General features: G+C 42.1%; 1 protein-coding gene across 9 annotated transcripts in view; it reads left to right on the forward strand.

Moving 5' to 3' along the window:
- The window catches only part of DAB2IP (DAB2 interacting protein), a 613,541-nt gene that overhangs the window by 265,658 nt on the left and 328,192 nt on the right, over positions 1 to 19,691 (forward strand). For 8 of the 9 annotated variants that reach the window (XM_075578970.1, XM_075578968.1, XM_075578971.1 and 5 more), the window contains one exon: positions 4,479 to 4,582. In XM_075578970.1, coding sequence (XP_075435085.1) covers positions 4,479 to 4,582 — 104 coding nt within the window. Of the gene's footprint in view, positions 1 to 4,478; positions 4,583 to 19,691 lie in introns of those variants that run through there. The other variant, XM_075578975.1, reaches the window with a different exon arrangement.

The following is a 19,691-nucleotide window of genomic DNA, read 5'->3' on the forward strand; positions in this document are numbered from 1 at the left end:
AGGAGGGGTTGTTGTATGCACAGAGCGGTGCAGACACAGTAAGGCAGGGAGTGCAAAGAGAGGGGAGGAGAGTGCGCAAATAGGCGCAGGGCATGATGGAGGAGAGACAGCAAGGAGAGGAGGAGACAGAGAGTGAGAGAGAGACAGCAAGAAGATGGAGAAACAGCAAGGAGTGGAGACAAAGGGATGATGACTAAGAGGAGGGAATGAAGAACAGTGTGTACATCGGGCAGGAGGGAGTGCAAAGAGAGGGAAGGAGAGATTGCAAGGTCAGTAGAGGATGGAAACACACAGCAAGGAGACGATAATAAGTAGGAGAGGAGGGAGTTTAGTGTGCACAGAGAGGAACGGACACAGTAAGGCAGGGAGTGCAAAGAGAGGGAAGGAGAGAGTGCAAAGTGGAGCAGGGCATGATGGAAGAGAGAGTAAGGTGGGGAAGAGGGGACGAGACAGCAAGGCATTACATGGAGGAGTGAAAACAAAGAGTAAATGTTTAATTAATAACCTTTCAGATCTCCTAGATCAGCGTATGTTACGCCACGTACAGCTTGTGTGTGTGTGTGTGTGTGTAGATGTAGCCAAGGTTTGTAGCCAAGCACCATCTGAATTGCGTTATAATGCAGAATATCAGTCTAAGACTGAGCCACTGATTGAGCCACCTGTTCAGGGATATCCTTAAACCTCACCTGTTGGTCGCCCTTGAGGACTGGAGTTAGCCACCCCTGGTCTAAAGTAACCATTGAGAATGCCCCATTAGGCATGAGGCCTACTCTTTTTAGAGCGGTGTAATATTTTAATAGTACGTCCATTTAAACCAAAAAAGCTGATTATTTAAAGGTGAGAACTGCATGTAAACATTTGTTTTTAGCATTGGTTTGGAAGAGTGGATGCAATTATAACAGCTTTGTTGCCATTGTGACCTCCAACGCATTCCTTTGCAGTATATCGCTGGGCTCTCTGAAAGACTTTTATAAGAGGACAGAATAAAAATAAATATTCCGGGTTTTCTGCCGCTCTAAACACATCCTTTATTCCATCTGCTCGAGCACATGCGAGATCCTGCGGAGATGAATCACAAACAGTTTTCAAAGTACTGTCTGTTATGCTGTTACTTTTCTACATTCCTTTTCTCTTCTCCTCTGCTCCGGTAATTAAGACCCTTTGCATAGTTTCGTCTCCAGCAAATGAGCCATTGAGTTGCATGGAGTTTAAAAAAACAAAACAACAAATAAAACATTCAGTGTAAGAAAAATGATTTTAACTCGTTAAGCTCTCACAATATCTATCCATACATCTGCCTTTCAAAGCCATAAACCTGTTAGTGGATGTGTTGCCTCCAACTCAGGTTGAGTTGACATTTATTCATGTGCCATCTGGTCCTCTAGTACAGAAGACTTAGAAATCGATGAGTTCACTATGTCTGTGCTGCTCTGGATAATAAGTTACATTAACAGAAGGAGAGAATTGCTGACTGGATCTTTTACCTTAAATCGCATCTGTTGCACAAAGCAAATCAACACACAATAAACAGTTTTTTTTCTTTTCTCCCCGTGCTACAAATGATCTCCCTGTCATCATTTATTAAAATTGTCATGATTTTTGTACCTTTGTGGTGCGTTTATAGTGACTGTTGTGATCAGAGCAAATGATGGTGATTACTGGTATATTTGTGATGAAAACCGGTGGCCTTGCAAGTTTATACACAGCATCATCTGCGTATAACTATTAGGACCTAATAAACCCTTTTATTAGCCTCTATGCTGACGACACACAAATGTACCTTTCAACCACTGACCTTACACCAGCTGTAGAGACCAAAGTCTCTGAATGTCTCAACGCTATATCATCCTTGATGGCCCTCCACCGACTCAAACTGAACATGTCAAAAAACGGAGCTACTCATACTAATTCCCAAGCCTGGTCCTACTGCTCCCTTCTACATTACTGTTGACAGCACTATCATATACCCAGTCCCACAAGCACTGCCTAGGGGTCACACTTGGCTCCTCAATCACATTCTCCTCTCACAATGTAGCTAAAACCTGTTGTTTTTTTCTTCCGTAACAGTGCAAAGATACGCCCTGTCCTCTGTCTCTACTGCTAAACGCAGGCCCTCATTCTCGCCCGTCTTGACTATTGTAACCTTCTACTGTCCGACCTTCCTGCCTCTCACCTGTCTCCCCTACAATCTATCCTAAACAGTGCTGCTAGAATCACTTTACTCTCTCCTAAATCTGTCTCGGCGTCTCCCCTGCTGAAATCACTCTTCTGACTTCCTATTAAATCCTGTATCACTTACAAAATTATCTTCCTCACTTTTAAGGCTATACACTCCTCTGCCCCGCTTTACATCACAGCCCTTATTTCTTGCTACACTCCTGCCCGACTCTTGCGTTCTGCTCAAAGAAGTCTTCTGTCTGCCTCTTTTTGTATCTAAATCCCTCTCCCACCTAAAAAAAATTCACCGACTGCCCCACACCTCGGGAATGCCCTTCCTGTCAATATCCGACTGGCACCCTCCCTCTCCACCTTTAGGACCTTTCTTAAAACACATATCTGTAACGAAACATATGGGTAGCTCCGCTGGCTGATACTATACATCTCATACGCACTGACCTTGGACCCTTGCAGACACACTTACCAGAACACCCTCCTACTGTCTCTGCAAATTCTGGAGTTGAGAACCGATTTAAAGAGACAGAGGAGAGATGATGGAGAATGAGTACAGTACTATTTAGTACAAATTGACTTGCATGCCTTCCACAATTTGTGGAGAGGTACATGTGAGCACACCTGAGATACAAGCTAATTCAACCAATGAAATTAGTTGATTTGCATATTTAAATAATCGAATTTCCCAGGTATCTCAGGTGTGATCACAGGTCTCACTGCACGTGTGGCATACACGTAGATGAGCGTATTCGAGAGGTATGTTTGTCCATAGATACCACACTAAATAGGACTCTCACACTTACTCGCTTTCAGCAAAGCTTATGCAGAGTTTTATTTGGTGAACTTTTGAAAGTTCCCCCAAACAAACAGCCAAATATCACAACATTTGCAAATTTAACTCTTAGAGCCGCCACCTGCCCTGTGCTATGAATGATGTCTTAGCATCCTACTGTATACTTTTCCTGATCAAGAGACCGGTATTAACCTCGTATATCCTAGTACTTTGAGGAATTATAAATGGCTGTTGGATAAAAGTGAATGCCCACTTCTTAAATAATAAGATTTCTCTGTAACCGGTGGCACCTCTGGAATACCCTTCCCCTAAATATCTGACTTGCACCCTCTCTGTCCACCTTTAGGAACTTTCTTAAAACACACCTCTTTAACAAAGCATATGGGTAGCTCCGTGGCTGATACTATACACCACACATGCACTGACCTTGGTCCCTAGCAGACACACTTACCTGAACACCTTCCTACGGTCTCTGTTAGTTCTCCCCACTTACCACTTGGATTGTAAGCTCTTTGGGGCAGGGACTCCTTTTCCTATTGTCTTATGGCTGAAGCGCTTCTTACTCCCATTAATGTTATACTATCACGTATAATATTATAGTATCACTGCTGTAAAATGCTATGTACCTGGATGGTGCTATATAAATCAAGATATACATACTAAAAATAAAGCATGGTACAGATCAGATGAAGTAATCCCCCCACCTCCTCCCCTCCCCCGTAGATCAATTTTTCTGAATGCTATTTCCTTTCAACAGCGACAAAGTCATCTGCGGTGTGTAATTTGATGTTCAAGTACAGACTGGCAACTTTTAGTTAAATATAGTAATTTTACCACTTCTCAATACACCATCTTTGAATATGAGGACAGAGTAGAATTTGCTGACACAGGGAAGATCACCTTAGTCTCCTCTTCTATTGACCTTTGTGATGAGGTCACATGTCAGAGCGACTTGTTGGAACGTGTCCTGACATGTTTTGGAACATTTTGCTGTGATTTGATTTCTGATACACTGCAAAGAATTCCTGTCGGTTATCTAAAGATAACTTTAGGTGGGATATAGCTTAGTTATTTTTTTTTTTTGTGAAGGTTAAAAAATCTTTTTCTTGGAAGAATTTCAGATTCTAAAGGACTTTTTCTCTATCCTCCGAAGTGGACAATCGGGCTGTACTCGCTTAGTTTAATAGGGAATTTCGGCCAAAGGTGGCCAGCTCGGCGGATATAGAATAAGCCATAAGGATGTTCAAAAAAAACAATATTCTCTTCATATCCCCGACTAATACAGATTTTATGATGGAAGTTGGTAATTGGTAACAACGGTTTCAGTGCATCTCTGTAGCATGGTAATGAAGTTTTGCAGTTAGGTTCAGAGCGAGTGTCAATGAGATTCATTTGCAGCTATGGTTGGAGTGAGAATTATGCGCTGAATTGTACCTTCCTTTTATGCTGATTTTACCTTTTCTGTTTCTCTTGATGTTTTAAATAAGTTCTGCTGTTTTCCCCCCCTCTGCAGAATCTACGCCTGAGAAGCTGGGGAGGAGGCGCAGTATGCCAGGAAGTTCTTCCGAAAAGGACCCCAGCATGGAACCTGCAGTGACCACCCCTTTCCGTGTGACGGTACGGCCAACTTAATATAGAAGGGTTCGGGCTTCTCTTCACAGTTCTCAAACTCATGCAAGAGGAATGTACACAGTCAAAGCCTTTTGCCCAGTGTTTTTCAACAAGGATTCTTAGGAACCGTTGGATTCCCCGGGCATCCCTAAAGGGTTCCCTGCAATTTTTAGGTCATTTGAGAATTGTACCAAACAGAAGAATTTACAATGCATCTGATCTCAGACGCGCTATTAGAGAGGGTTGGGGTTCCTTACAATGCATCTGATCTCAGGCGCGCTATTAGAGAGGGTTGGGGTTCCTTACAATGCATCTGATCTCAGACGCGCTATTAGAGAGGGTTGGGGTTCCTTACAATGCATCTGATCTCAGATGCGCTATTAGAGAGGGTTGGGGTTCCTTACAATGCATCTGATCTCAGACGCGCTATTAGAGAGGGTTGGGGTTCCTTACAATGCATCTGATCTCAGATGCGCTATTAGAGAGGGTTGGGGTTCCTTACAATACATCTGATCTCACACACGCTATTAGAGAAGGTTGGGGTTCCTTACAATGCATCTGATCTCAGACGCGCTATTAGAGAGGGTTGGGGTTCCTTACAATGCATCTGATCTCAGACGCGCTATTAGAGAGGGTTGGGGTTCTTCAGAATATCATAATGTAACTATAGGGTTCCTTAACCAAAAAAAAAGGTTGTAAACCACTACCATAGAAAATTCAGATGTTTCGGCTATGAATACAGCAAGGTATACTAGTATGCATGCATATGTAGGAGTGCCCCAATACACTTTCTATCCTCTAAGATACTGTCCATGTCGTTGTCTACTGTACGTTTATTTTTCTTGTAAGGGTTCCGTATACTAGATACAGATGCAGCGGCCGTTATTCGAACATATCACGGAGCCGTTTTCGTGTGTGCTGCTGTACTCCACGCGGCCAATCACGCGGTTGCTTTGTTTGAATTTCATGGATCCCGATTTCTTCGGGGTGCAATTCTTTGCGTTTCCGTGGCAGAAATGAATGAATTGTAATGTGTACAGTACGGTGTCAATTTGCAGATGTTTAAAAACCAGAACGCAAAATGTCATTTTCTGCACTCGATAAAAAACGAGTCAACACGCGGTAATGACGCGTCATGACATGGGCATTCCCAGGTATACTACGCGCGATATGTTCGAATAACGGCCCGCTGCATCTGTAGGATGGTTCAGGAGTGCCAAGACTCAGCTGAACCTACAGTAAGTCAGATGTACCAAGTTACTCTCTTACTCATCCTTCATTGGGCTAAGCTGTTGTCAGGTTTGCTAGTAAATCCCAATATGATCGTAGTTGTTTTCCAGTATGGATTCAGTATTACATTTCTTAAGAGTTTTTAAATATTGAGTCATCACCTTTAATGTCTCAGACCATACAGCTAACGTCACGTGTGGCTCCTTATAAAAAAACTGTTTTGTTTGTGCTTGTGATATTCTTACCACTTCCCTTTCTCATGCCTCACACGTACCAATTTGTCTTATTGACCTTGTCCCTGTAAGACTTTATGGATTGTGCGTGGGCTTCCATGATGGCGTGTATTACTTTACACTTACAGAATCAATATAAGATCGCTTTACTTTAAGTAATACCTGAGTGCAGTGATTTTTGCTGCTCAGACATGTATAAGGTTGACAGATCGAGGTACTTATGAAACAAACACTTATAGCAGCAGTCCATGGTAGTCACTTGTAACTCCGTTTGCAGCCCCATGGAGCAACATGAGAGAGAGTCTTTGCAGTGGAGAGATAAAACCTGATCATTAAAGGTGCAATATCTTGATACTTGGTATTTTTATTTTTTTTGCCTTTTAAAGCAACAATTCGCTCTACTCACCATAACAAATCAATGCATGCTATTTTTTTTACCACTACAAAGACAGCTTGCTACTGTTTTAGCAAACCCACCCTTTTGAAACCCTGTACTTGCGTTCTGAAGATAGCATTCCCCCACCTGGGGAGGTTAAAATGACCTGCTGTCATTCTCACGCATGAAGACAACAGAAGTTGCCATGGTAACAGGTGAAAAGTCAGTAAAAAATGTATGATTTTGAACGAATAAAAAGGTAGAAGTGAATCTGCACAACGTGAACTAGCAGGTTAAGGTATGACTTAATTTATGGGGGTTTTAGGAGACTTCTGCATTAACATACATATGCTTTTCTCAAATACTCTGGAAAGATTGCATTGTTACATCAGAATAACAAACATTGGACAAGCAACATTTCATTCAAAATCCTATGTGTTTTTATTAATAAATCAGTTGTATAATATTAGATAATACTTACTGCATTTTATTTTTATTTCGCCCCCCCTCCCCCACTTTTTATGCCCCTTTGTAATGTATTAAGGTTGCTTTTATTTAGGAAGCTACACCCCTTCCTCTTTTGAAACAGGCAGCCATATTGTGTGCCCTGTGAAGTATCATGGGTTGGGTGACCAGATGTCCCGGTTTAGCCGGGAAATTCCATTTTTTTTTGTCCTCTGTCCCGGTATCCTGAAATGTATTAAAAATGTCCTGGTTTTCGGGCGGCTCTTCTCGGCGCTTGCCCAACAATTGCCCCCGGTTTGTCCGGGCAAAAAATATGGCCACCCTAATCAAGGGAAAACAGGAGCGTAGATAATTGAATTGCTACTCTGCTGTCTATTTAATAAACCAGTTCTGTTCTATGAAAAATACTTGTAGCGTTTATTTTTTAAACCACGCCGAATGACATTTTTTATGTATTATAATGTAACAAGCTTTTTTTGTTTCTATAGCAACCATCTACAAAGTCACACCCCCTTCCTCTTCTGAAACAGGCCCTGGCACACCCCTTTTTGAGCCCTGCCCTCTCTCCAGCAGTGCACCAATTTTAGTTAGTGACTGCCTGGTCACATGATCTTCCCCACAGAACTTTGCATCTTTGGTCCTCCTCTACTGCACTGACAGGCATTTAGTGAACCCCCGTGTCAAATCTTCGCAGATCGGTCAGTAACTTAGCTAATTGCTCATCATTGTGTGGATTGTATTGATGCACATAATTAAATAAATAAAAAACCGGCAGCTTGAACTGCTGCTTGAAGTCCCAAGAACAGGTTTGTTTATTTTTTCTAACAGACATACATTTGCTGTGCTTTTCTTTGTGTGGCTGGAGGCTCGCCTAAAAACCAGAATTCTAACATGGAATTTGCTTTCTATAATCCAATAACAATTAAGCATATAGGTTACTGCACATCTGACGCCAAGGGTCTTATTCTATAGATTCTGCGAATTCCCACTTGAATGGGCGCTATGGGACCGTCATGTTGCGATTGACTTCTTTAGGGTTTATGGAACAAGCCCCCAAGTCTTTGTGACGGCGTTGAACAGCCCATATTACAACAATCCAGAGTTTGGTTAGAGGTGCAGTCCCACCTTCAACATGTTTTAAAGCTGCAGCAATGAAAGCCCTCATATGTATAACATGATCGGTATCATTTTTCTGCTCTGTTAGCTGAGCAAACTGATGTCAAAATGGACTGTAACAAATCTCGTCGAAGACGCCATTCTTTTGTTGGGTGCTAATGCGTCATCACCGTCTGACTTTAATTTGTTGAATATGATCATCTCTGCAAAACTGACCAGTATTGTATTGTAATGAGAAACCCTCAAACATTCAGACATCGCTGTCCTGCAGCCTTCAGTGCAAACAGGTGCTCCACCAAGCGGATCTTTAGATCCATAACCAGCATTTTATTACCACTATACAGAGGTATAAAGGTATACTGCTGAGTGAAAAACCACAGGACTAACGGGCCGCATGGCTACTCCTCGCTCTGTTTCCCATGGCAGCTCAATAAAGAGACCTGTGAATCATCTATTTCTTTATGAATGAGATGTAGATACATTTTTTTTTATGCAGTACAAGTTATAATAAGGGATAAGTGAATTTATTATGATGGCGCAGGTGACAAATTCCTCCATATTCATCCCAGTGGATATAGTCCGTAATGAGGACTAAATATATTCAGCTGTTTTAGTTCGTTGCTAAAGCAGCTGTTCTGAATCTGCGATATCTAACACCATTTATTATTAATATGATATTTTATTTGTATGGTGCCAACATATTCCGCAGTGCAGTACAGTATAGGGGTAAGGAGGAGAGTAAGACTTAAAATACATACAACTTAAAGCATAAGGAAACCCTAGGAAATGAGAACCCTGCTGCATTTTATAAAAGGAATTGAAGAGTAACAGAGACACAAGGAGGGCCCGGGGGACAGTGGAGAAGAGGAGGTGCAAGCAAAGGAAATGCGGAAGATAGAAAGAGAACTGGGAGAACGTTGCCACGAAAGCCAATGGAATGGAGAGTGCTACCGGACTTCGGCTGGAACACACCAACTGCGGTTCATCCTGAAGAGCAAAACCAGCGAGGACTTGTATGCCTCTGGCATACCGTCATCTACCGGTTATCTTAGACTCAACAGAGACGGTCTTTTCGATCATACTGTGACGAAGAGATTACATACTGATCAGGTCCTGCAGTTCTGGACCCAGACCGGTATCCCCATTAGTCACTGAGCATATTTAATCTTACTCAAAGACCATACAAAAGGTGGCACATTGTGTGCTCATTTGCATGTCATTTCCCAGAATCCCTTGCAGCAGTGGAAGCACTGTATACTAGGTGATCATGGTGGAAGGCAGGGTTGCAGACCTGTCTAAGACATGTGAATATGCTCACAAGTAATATATATATATATATATATATATATATATATATATATATATATATTAAAATGTAGATTCCTTACCAGGCAGACCAGGAGTCCAAGACCACGCAGCAAGAACCGAGACAGCACTCAGATTTATATGTATTTCAATACATTTATATTTGATATAAATCTGAGTGCTGTCTCGGTTCTTGCTGCGTGGTCTTGGACTCCTGGTCTGCCTGGTAAGGAATCTACATTTTATTCAATATTATATGGGACAAGCACCGGCTTTCTACCTTTATTGCGAGTGACATCTGCCTTTGTATATATATATATATATATATATATATATATATATATATATATATATATATATATATATATATATTACTAATTCCTTCCTTAACGTAGATCAAAGATCTCAGTTCAATGTATCTAATGTTTATTTATGAATAATGAAACAAGCCTCTTCTGTATCGATTTGTATTTGATAAGTTAAACTCCATTCATATTCTGGTATCTTCAGTTTGAAATTTCCTGTGCTTTTCAAATGTTGAATCGAGCACCAGCATTTTCTTCATTTTGTTTGAGTTTTTCTCTAACAAAAGAAGAACAACTGTTAAGGCGAGTTAAAAGCACTGCTCAGAATACTGAAACACATAAGGTTATATATGACTTTCCAGTATTAATTAGGCATAATATGTACTCCCCTTACAGCTCCCACTTTGATTTTATGCTATTTTTGTCACCGGTAAATGAAATGCAAGTTGTTATGTTAAAATGCAATTAGAACTGATTTAATTAATTAGAAGTTGTATCTTGGATTAATAAATGTAACAGATTTCAGGTTCGTGGCTGTTCCATAACAGTTAAGATTCCATAGTCCAATGATCGGATGTAAATAAATAAAAAAAAACAGAAGCTAAGCTAATTAAAAACTAAATGTGTTCAAGGTCATGCTTCAAGATCAGATTTTCTGCTGGTTAAGGTATGACAAATTCCTGGACATGTCCTTTAGCTGTCAAATGCTATGGAAATTATTTACACTAACCAAATAATTCATGGGTATTAATTTTGGCAGCAGATGTTTGAATGTTCTGATGTAGCTTGTTGCTAGTCGCTAGGCTTGTTTTAAGCTAGAGGATACAAAGACCTGATTTTCTGTGAGTTTCACTGATTTGGAGTCCACCTCACTCATTTCTAGCACTAGCTCCACCATAGACTTTATTGGATCCCACTGATAGAAAGTCAGAACTTCTCCACTAAAATGCCAGGCTGTGTTTCAGAAACTCTAAATGTGGGTGCTAGGAGGTTGGCACATCTGGGATACCCAGATTAAGCTATTATTTTGGATCTATTAACTTTCATGTCAGGGGGATGGATGGATGCACAAATTAGCTTCAGACAACTCAAAGAAGTATGGAGAGATGCATGCTGGGTATTACCCAAAGTGGCAGGAAAGAGAATTAATGAGTTCAAAACCAAACAGATGTGTGTGAGATCATGACAAAGGTAAAGAAATTAAAATGGCAGTGGACGGGACCTATCGCAAGAAGAAATGACCATCGTTGGACAAAGATGGTACTCAACTGGATTCCAAGGGGTATCAAAAGATCAAGACGTCCGAAAGCAAGATGGAGGATGAAACTAGGAAATGTGGAGAAGAGAGGGGTTGCGACCGCAGCACCTGGGAGATCATTGTGGAGGTCTTCATCCAGCAGCGGGGAGACAAGGGCTATATATATAATATATAAGACGCTTTACGTAGTAACGACTACTGGTAACATCTGTTTGTTCTGCTTTAGGCTGCTACTTCCAAACACAGCAGGTGTATCACAGCACTTCCACAATTGGGATCCCTCACTCGTGATTCTATTCTTTTATACAGTGGCACATATACACACCGAATCGGGGGGCTCAACTCCAGTCCTCAAGCCCCTGTCCCCTCCACCCCAACAGGTCAGGTTATCAGGATATCCCAGCTTCAGCACAAGTGGCTCAATCAAAGACTCCAAAGACTGAGCCTCTGATTGAGCCACCTATGTTGAAGCAGGGACTGATTGAGCCACCTGTGCTGAAGCTGGGATATCCTGAAAACCTGACCTCTTGGGGGAGGAGGGGGAGGGGAGCTTGACGACTGAAGTTGAGCCCCCTGATAGAGGGAATGTTAGACTTTCCCATATCTTGACTGTGCCTATAGCTAAAAAGTTAGTAGGAAGAGGTGTTGTGGCTGCATCAGGGGGAGCTAATCAGATTAAAAAGATGCAGGAAATTTGCAGATTTAATTTTACAAAAAATATTTGGAAACTTACAATTTTTGACAATTTTTTTTTTTTTTAAAGTTTGGTCAAATTTGGTATAATTTCACCTGTTGTAGTTGACATTTACAACTACTGTACACGCAGAATAATCCTGAATATGCCTTGAGCAAAATATAAAAATATATATATTTCTGGGCTCTGTTCTCTGTGGTTTTGGCAGCCCCCTCAGGCCCTGAATTTTGCTTTATTGTGACTAGAATTATTTCGGTTTTCCTGAATGATTTACTGCGAAGACGACTTTAACAGACTCGAATGGGAACTTTTTTTGGCATTTTTATTTATTTGGTGGCTCTGCAATTGCTCCTCTTCTCACTATTTAGTAATACACGTGCTAAACATAGGTCAATTATCCCAGTTTATTTTTATAATTGACAGCCACAGTTTTATCCCAACTTCAGCTGCCAACCCAATTGCTATTTTCCAGTTAGTTTTACTTATATTCGGAGGTTGCCTTAAACTTAGATGCTTATGAAATCGCTGTGATTTCATGAAATTGGCCTCAATCGCAAACCGGACGGGGCGTTTGTACCCCTATCAGATGTAAAGCGGTGGGTCACTGCTTCACTTCCCAAAGTCACGCCCCACAATGCTTTGCGTAGCGCTATGCAAGGCATTGTGGGGCGCAACTTCCGAGAGCAGAGCAGTGTGAATAAGAATGCCTGGCGGTATGTCTACCCTCGCAGGGAGAGTGAGTGGCTCAGTGAGTAAAGACACTGACTGACACTGAGTTTGAAGCAGGGGAGCCTGGTTCAATCCCCGGTGTCGGCGCCTTGTGACCTTGGGTAAGTCACTTTATCTCCCTGTGCCTCAGGCACCAAAAACATAGATTGGCACACGGATTTGAAATTAACAAAAGAATTTATTCAAGCTGACACCTTGAATGTATCCTTCATCTTGTACCTGGGATTGGATGCAGACTTTCGTTCATTGGTGGGAGCACCGGTAACTGTATTTATTTCAATTATTAGTTTGCTTTACTTGGTGTGCAGCACTTATCCATTTTTGCTTTGCATTATAATGGTGAATTGAGACAGTATTGGTAAAGCCACTGAATCCAGGTATTGAAACTGTTAATAATAATAAATAATAATAATAACTTTATTTCATATAGCTCTTTTCTCCCAATGGGACTCAAAGCTTCACAATTACAGTATAGCGCACGGTACACATCACATAGGAATGTTACAGACACAGTCCCTGCCCCGTGGAGCTTACAATCTATGTTTTTGGTGCCTGCGGCACAGGGAGATAAAGTGACGTGCCCAAGGTCACAAGGAGTCGACACCGGGAATTAAACCAGGTTTCCTGGCCTTTACTCACTGAGCCACTCCTTCAGCAGTCGTATTTCTGCAATATATTAACCACTATAAATGGTGTCCCACATTTAGCTTTCTTCATAGTACAACACACATAATAAACGAGGGGGATATTATTATTTATTTTGATCGGTAGCACTGCAAGAACAAATATTCTATGGAAGATTCCTCTGTGAAAATATGGCTCAGAAATGCTGTCCTTTAATAATCCTTATTCTGCTAAATTCATGTGGCCAGCAGCGGCAGCAGCATATGAAAGTTATGAAATAGAGGATTGCTAATGTACATACACAGAATCTCCATAGCAACTCATCTTTTCCGTGCCCTTTACAATCATAAATAGAACTGCAACTTTTTTCATTATTTCTTCCCCCATCTGACTATCTTATAATAATAATAATAATAATGTTAAAAAATCCACAGAAGTTTCTTGCTCATTAATTCTTTGAAAGTGGATTTGAGCCGTGGCAAGAACCAGAAAAGGCTTTTTTTTTTTTTTTTTAATTATTATTATTATACAAAAAGATATTACTTAGCCTCTTCAGTGCTGAAGGGACTAGCAGGACTTTGTATGGAATAACTTGTTTAAAAAAAAAACGCCAGTGACTCTCTTACTAAAAGCATGCGGTTTAAATACAGGTTACGGTCATTTTCACTTGAAGCTACAGCCTTCCAGTTTATTACCTGGATGGGAAATGGGGGTCCTGGAGCTGGACCACTCTAATTTCAGCAGGGTATTGGATGGTCAGGGGACCCCCCAAAAAATGCACTAACCACTCACAGGTATGAAAAAATAAAAAAAGTATTGATTTAACTACATGGTAAAAAACAAGGAACAAAAAGGGGACAGACCAGGAGAATCTCCTCCCACGCGTTTCACGCTGCAATAGCGCTTTCTCAAGGAGTCTGTTTGGGCTAATACACGGATGATTTATAAAGCCCCTCCTTTTGACAAACACATCTGATAATGATACATATGTAAATCAGATGTTGATGAACAAACATGACATCAGTATACATGAATGAAAACACCAACGAGGTTAATAACTCTTTGTAAATCATGTTATATATTACAGTCTAAGATGTTATAGACTCTACACTCTAATTTCTGTCCCGGAACCACTCGGGTTCCGGGATTCATACCGGTGAAAGCAGTTCTGGTACTTCTTGCATTTAAATCCCCCTAGTTACAGAGGCCAATAGGAAGCCGCAGCCTGATGATGTTGCAGCTTCTTATTGGCCTGCTTGATGCATTAAATTAAGAGATGGGTAACGTATACATGGTGGGCATTAATAAGGCAGAGCCTGAAATAAACCAGTGAATTTACTGTGTGGCTATATTGACAGTGGGGTTCGGTTTGACGTGGCTAACTGCTCCTCTCTCGCCACTCTTTCCTTCGTGTCTGGCCACCGACACCAGAAAACAAAATGATTCACTAATGTATTAGACTTTTGGGTCATACTCAGATGAAATTCCCCATTGACTTAGATGGGGAATCTCGCCCGAAAACGACCTGATCAGCCGCTTTGGTTAATGTAGAGTTAGCCCCAAGTTTTTACGTTGTTGCAGCTATCAGTTGTACTTAGTAGGGCTGTAATTTTAATATAGAAGGCTAAGCTACCATAAGATACATTTAAATACAAATGGTTACTTAGACAGCACTATCCACATAGTGAGAGCCACACAGTTTTGGGGCATCTAGGACAATTAGATGCGGCTGTTTCACGGCCGAGACACTTGGCTGCCAGGATAGTTCACAGCCGCAGGTAATGTATCCCCTAGCCCCTTACCCAAGAAACCCTAACCTCTTACCCTAAAGACCTTAACCCCTTACCTTAAACACCTTAACCCCTTACCCTAAACACCCTAACTTTAATCCCTTAGCCGAAAAACCCTAACCATAACTCCTTACCCTAAACACACTAACTTTACCGTCTTAGCCTAAATACCTTAATCCCTTACCCAAAAAACCCTAATCTTAACCACAAACCCTAACCCCCTAACACCTACCTCAGGACCGAAACAGCCACGGCCAACTATCCCTCGTTGGCTGAATATCCACAGCGAAACGGTGCAAATTGTCCCGTTGCGGTTTTTGGACTGTAAGGTTACTTTGTTACCGTGGTGTGCGAGGCTGTGAGAAAGGAAGACGATATCCAATCCTGAGTTAAGTGAATTGCAAACTTTCACCTTAAGATGGGATCTCATATCGGCAGCTCCGTAGAAATGCTTCATCACGGTCCCAGATGAGAGGCGAACGTAGGTGGATAAAGATGCATCAATGACATCCTTGCGAGGACAAGATAAATGTTTTACTTCCTAATAGCGGCCCTATAACCTGATGATAAATGGAATATTTAATTAGGTGTTAATGGTCTGCTAAATCACGCACTAGAAGATGAAAGACTAAGGCAACAAGATGAATAGAACTTTTGATTGTGTTTTCTCTTTTGGCCAATAAGAATTAAGGTAGTTACTATAAGGAGACATTCGCCTGGATTCAGTTCTCTTATTACAGGTAAACATATTAGTTTCCATTCCGGATCTTGGCAGTCGTTACGAAAACACACAGTGGAGAACAATCAATATAGTCTTAAAAACTAACAAGAATCTTTAACGGAAAAGTAAAATATATTTTTAGTACACGTTTGATTATTCAGCAATTCGCCCCCAAAAGCCTGTGCGAGTTTGACTCGGATATTGTTAGAATCTTGTCCCCTGAGCATGTCCTGTATGAAAAAAAATAAAATAAAAATTCCTAGAGTTAAAAAAACATTCTTTTCTTCATCTCCAGCTCGATGGTTTTCAAAAATTTTTTGTTTAAAGATCCCCAACCCTCTCTAATAGTGAGTCTGAGATCAGTTGCATTGTAAGGAACCCCAACCCTCTCTAATAGCGTGTCTGAGATCAGATGCATTGTAAGGAACCCCAACCCTCTCTAATAGCGTGTCTGAGATCAAATGCATTGTAAGGAACCCCCACCCTCTCTAATAGAACATCTGAGATCAGCTGCATTGTAAGGAACCCCAACCCTCTCTAATAGCACGTCTGAGATCAGATGCATTGTAAGTAACCCCAACCCTCTCTAATAGTGCGTCTGATATCAGATGCATTGTAAGGAACCCCAACCCTCTCTAATAGCGCGTCTGAGATCAGATGCATTGTAAGGAACCCCAACCCTCTCTAATAGTGCGTCTGATATCAGATGCATTGTAAGGAACCCCAACCCTCTCTAATAGCGCGTCTGAGATCAGATGCATTGTAAGGAACCCCAACCCTCTCTAATAGCGCGTCTGAGATCAGATGCATTGTAAGGAACCCCAACCCTCTCTAATAGTGCGTCTCATATCAGATGCATTGTAAGGAACCCCAACCCTCTGTAATAGCGCGTCTGATATCAGATGCATTGTAAGGAACCCCAACCCTCTCTAATAGCGCGTCTGAGATCAGATGCATTGTAAGGAAACCCCAACCCTCTCTAATAGCGCATCTGAGATCAGATGCATTGTAAGGAAACCCAACCCTCTCTAATAGCGCGTCTGATATCAGATGCATTGTAAGGAAACCCAACCCTCTCTAATAGCGCGTCTGAGATCAGATGCATTGTAAGGAACCCCAACCCTCTCTAATAGCGCGTCTGAGATCAGATGCATTGTAAGGAACCCCAACCCTCTCTAATAGCGCGTCTGAGATCAGATGCATTGTAAGGAACCCCAACCCTCTCTAATAGCGCGTCTGAGATCAGATGCATTGTAAGGAACCCCAACCCTCTCTAATAGCGCGTCTGAGATCAGATGCATTGTAAGGAACCCCAACCCTCTCTAATAGTGCGTCTCATATCAGATGCATTGTAAGGAACCCCAACCCTCTCTAATAGTGCGTCTCATATCAGATGCATTGTAAGGAACCCCAACCCTCTCTAATAGTGCGTCTCATATCAGATGCATTGTAAGGAACCCCAACCCTCTCTAATAGCGCGTCTGATATCAGATGCATTGTAAGGAACCCCAACCCTCTCTAATAGCGCATCTGAGATCAGATGCATTGTAAGGAAACCCCAACCCTCTCTAATAGCGTGTCTGAGATCAGATGCATTGTAAGGAAACCCCAACCCTCTCTAATAGCGCGTCTGAGATCAGATGCATTGTAAGGAAACCCCAACCCTCTCTAATAGCGCGTCTGAGATCAGATACATTGTAAGGAACCCCAACCCTCTCTAATAGCGCGTCTGAGATCAGATACATTGTAAGGAACCCCAACCCTCTCTAATAGCGCGTCTGATATCAGATGCATTGTAAGGAACCCCAACCCTCTCTAATAGCGCGTCTCATATCAGATGCATTGTAAGGAACCCCAACCCTCTCTAATAGCGCGTCTGATATCAGATGCATTGTAAGGAACCCCAACCCTCTCTAATAGCGCGTCTGAGATCAGATGCATTGTAAGGAAACCCCAACCCTCTCTAATAGCGCATCTGAGATCAGATGCATTGTAAGGAAACCCCAACCCTCTCTAATAGCGCGTCTGAGATCAGATACATTGTAAGGAACCCCAACCCTCTCTAATAGCGCGTCTGAGATCAGATGCATTGTAAGGAACCCCAACCCTCTCTAATAGCGCGTCTGAGATCAGATGCATTGTAAGGAACCCCAACCCTCTCTAATAGCGCGTCTGAGATCAGATGCATTGTAAGGAACCCCAACCCTCTCTAATAGCGCGTCTGAGATCAGATGCATTGTAAGGAACCCCAACCCTCTCTAATAGTGCTTCTCATATCAGATGCATTGTAAGGAACCCCAACCCTCTCTAATAGTGAGTCTCATATCAGATGCATTGTAAGGAACCCCAACCCTCTCTAATAGCGCGTCTGATATCAGATGCATTGTAAGGAACCCCAACCCTCTCTAATAGCGCATCTGAGATCAGATGCATTGTAAGGAAACCCCAACCCTCTCTAATAGCGTGTCTGAGATCAGATGCATTGTAAGGAAACCCCAACCCTCTCTAATAGCGCGTCTGAGATCAGATGCATTGTAAGGAAACCCCAACCCTCTCTAATAGCGCGTCTGAGATCAGATACATTGTAAGGAACCCCAACCCTCTCTAATAGCGCGTCTGATATCAGATGCATTGTAAGGAACCCCAACCCTCTCTAATAGCGCGTCTGAGATCAGATGCATTGTAAGGAAACCCCAACCCTCTCTAATAGCGCATCTGAGATCAGATGCATTGTAAGGAAACCCCAACCCTCTCTAATAGCGCGTCTGAGATCAGATACATTGTAAGGAACCCCAACCCTCTCTAATAGCGCGTCTGATATCAGATGCATTGTAAGGAACCCCAACCCTCTCTAATAGTGCGTCTCATATCAGATGCATTGTAAGGAACCCCAACCCTCTCTAATAGCACGTGTGAGATCAGATGCATTGTATATTCTTCTGTATTTGGTATTCTTTTTGAAATGACCTGAAAATTGCAGAGACCCCTTTGTAGATGCCTGTGGGACACAAGGATTCCTAGGACCCCCGGTTGAAAAGCACTGATCTAGCTTTTGAGGTTCAATGATGACCTTTAGACCAGGGATACCCAAACTATTGGCCTTGCGCCCCCCCCTTCTTTGTCCCCCCAGTGCTCGCGCCCCCCTTACCTGGTTTTGCGGCGTCAAATGACGCAGCGGGGTCAAATGACGTCACGTTGCGAACCCGCGTCTTCATTTGACGCCGCGTTGCCATGGCGACGCGTCACACCGTGCATCGGAATCCCAGTAAGTAAAGTTGCAGAGGCCTCACGCGATCCCCCCGGCATTTATTTTAATTTCCCCCCCAGGAAAACCTCGCGCCCCCCCAGTTTGCGCACCCCTGCTTTAGACTACACTGGGCTCTTGTGAGCGCTTCATTTTTACCTCCCGGACACTAATTATTTCAAAAGCTTATAGCTCTTGAACGAAGCATCAGATTAAAACAAATAAAGACAGCGTTGGAAGTGGCAAGAAAAGATTTCTTAGAGTAAAAAATAGTGATCAGCGCTGAATGCTTATTTAATTCACCCCCAAAAAACAGGCCGTAGATATGGAGAGTTATAGAAACATAGAATTTGACGGCAGGGTTGAACCATTTGGCAAAATTGAAAAAATGGTGTGGTGCGAAGGGCTGATATTCAGACACAATAATTGCATAACAAATGTTCCAGTGTGAATGACCCTTGGTTTGACAATATAATAGATTAACAATGGGTAGGTGGTAAGACACACTTGCCTGGAATCCTCACTTTGCACAGACGTGAAGGTAAGTCACAAAGGATAGTCCAGAATTGGCAGTGTGTAAATGAATTCTAACCATACCGTAGTTGTTGAATTGATAAGGGATGTTGCGTCATAGAACGGACTCCCATGAGAAGTGCAGCATCCTGATGTTGTTCCGTGTGCTCACGGGTCCTGGGTGTGCTTCCGTTGTAAAGGTAGAAACAGCAGCTGGTGAAAAACGGATCACTAGTACTGGACCAATAGTGAAAAGACTGAGAGTGCGTATTCCATAAAAAATTATTTATTGGTCATCTAGACCAAAAAAGCTAAGGTGTCGCCCCACCAACGCGTTTCACACCATAGCACTTTCTCAAGGTCGAATACACACTCTCGGTCTTTGCACTATTCTTCCAGTAGTAGTGCTCCGTTTTTCATCTGCTGCTGTTAGAACCATTTGGCCCATAATATAGAATAGCATTAAAAAGAATTACAACAGACGGTTTAATAAGGGGTAGGCAAATACAGTT

This window comes from Ascaphus truei, chromosome 21 (genome assembly GCF_040206685.1).
Source record: "Ascaphus truei isolate aAscTru1 chromosome 21, aAscTru1.hap1, whole genome shotgun sequence".
NCBI classification, from domain to species: domain Eukaryota; kingdom Metazoa; phylum Chordata; class Amphibia; order Anura; family Ascaphidae; genus Ascaphus; species Ascaphus truei.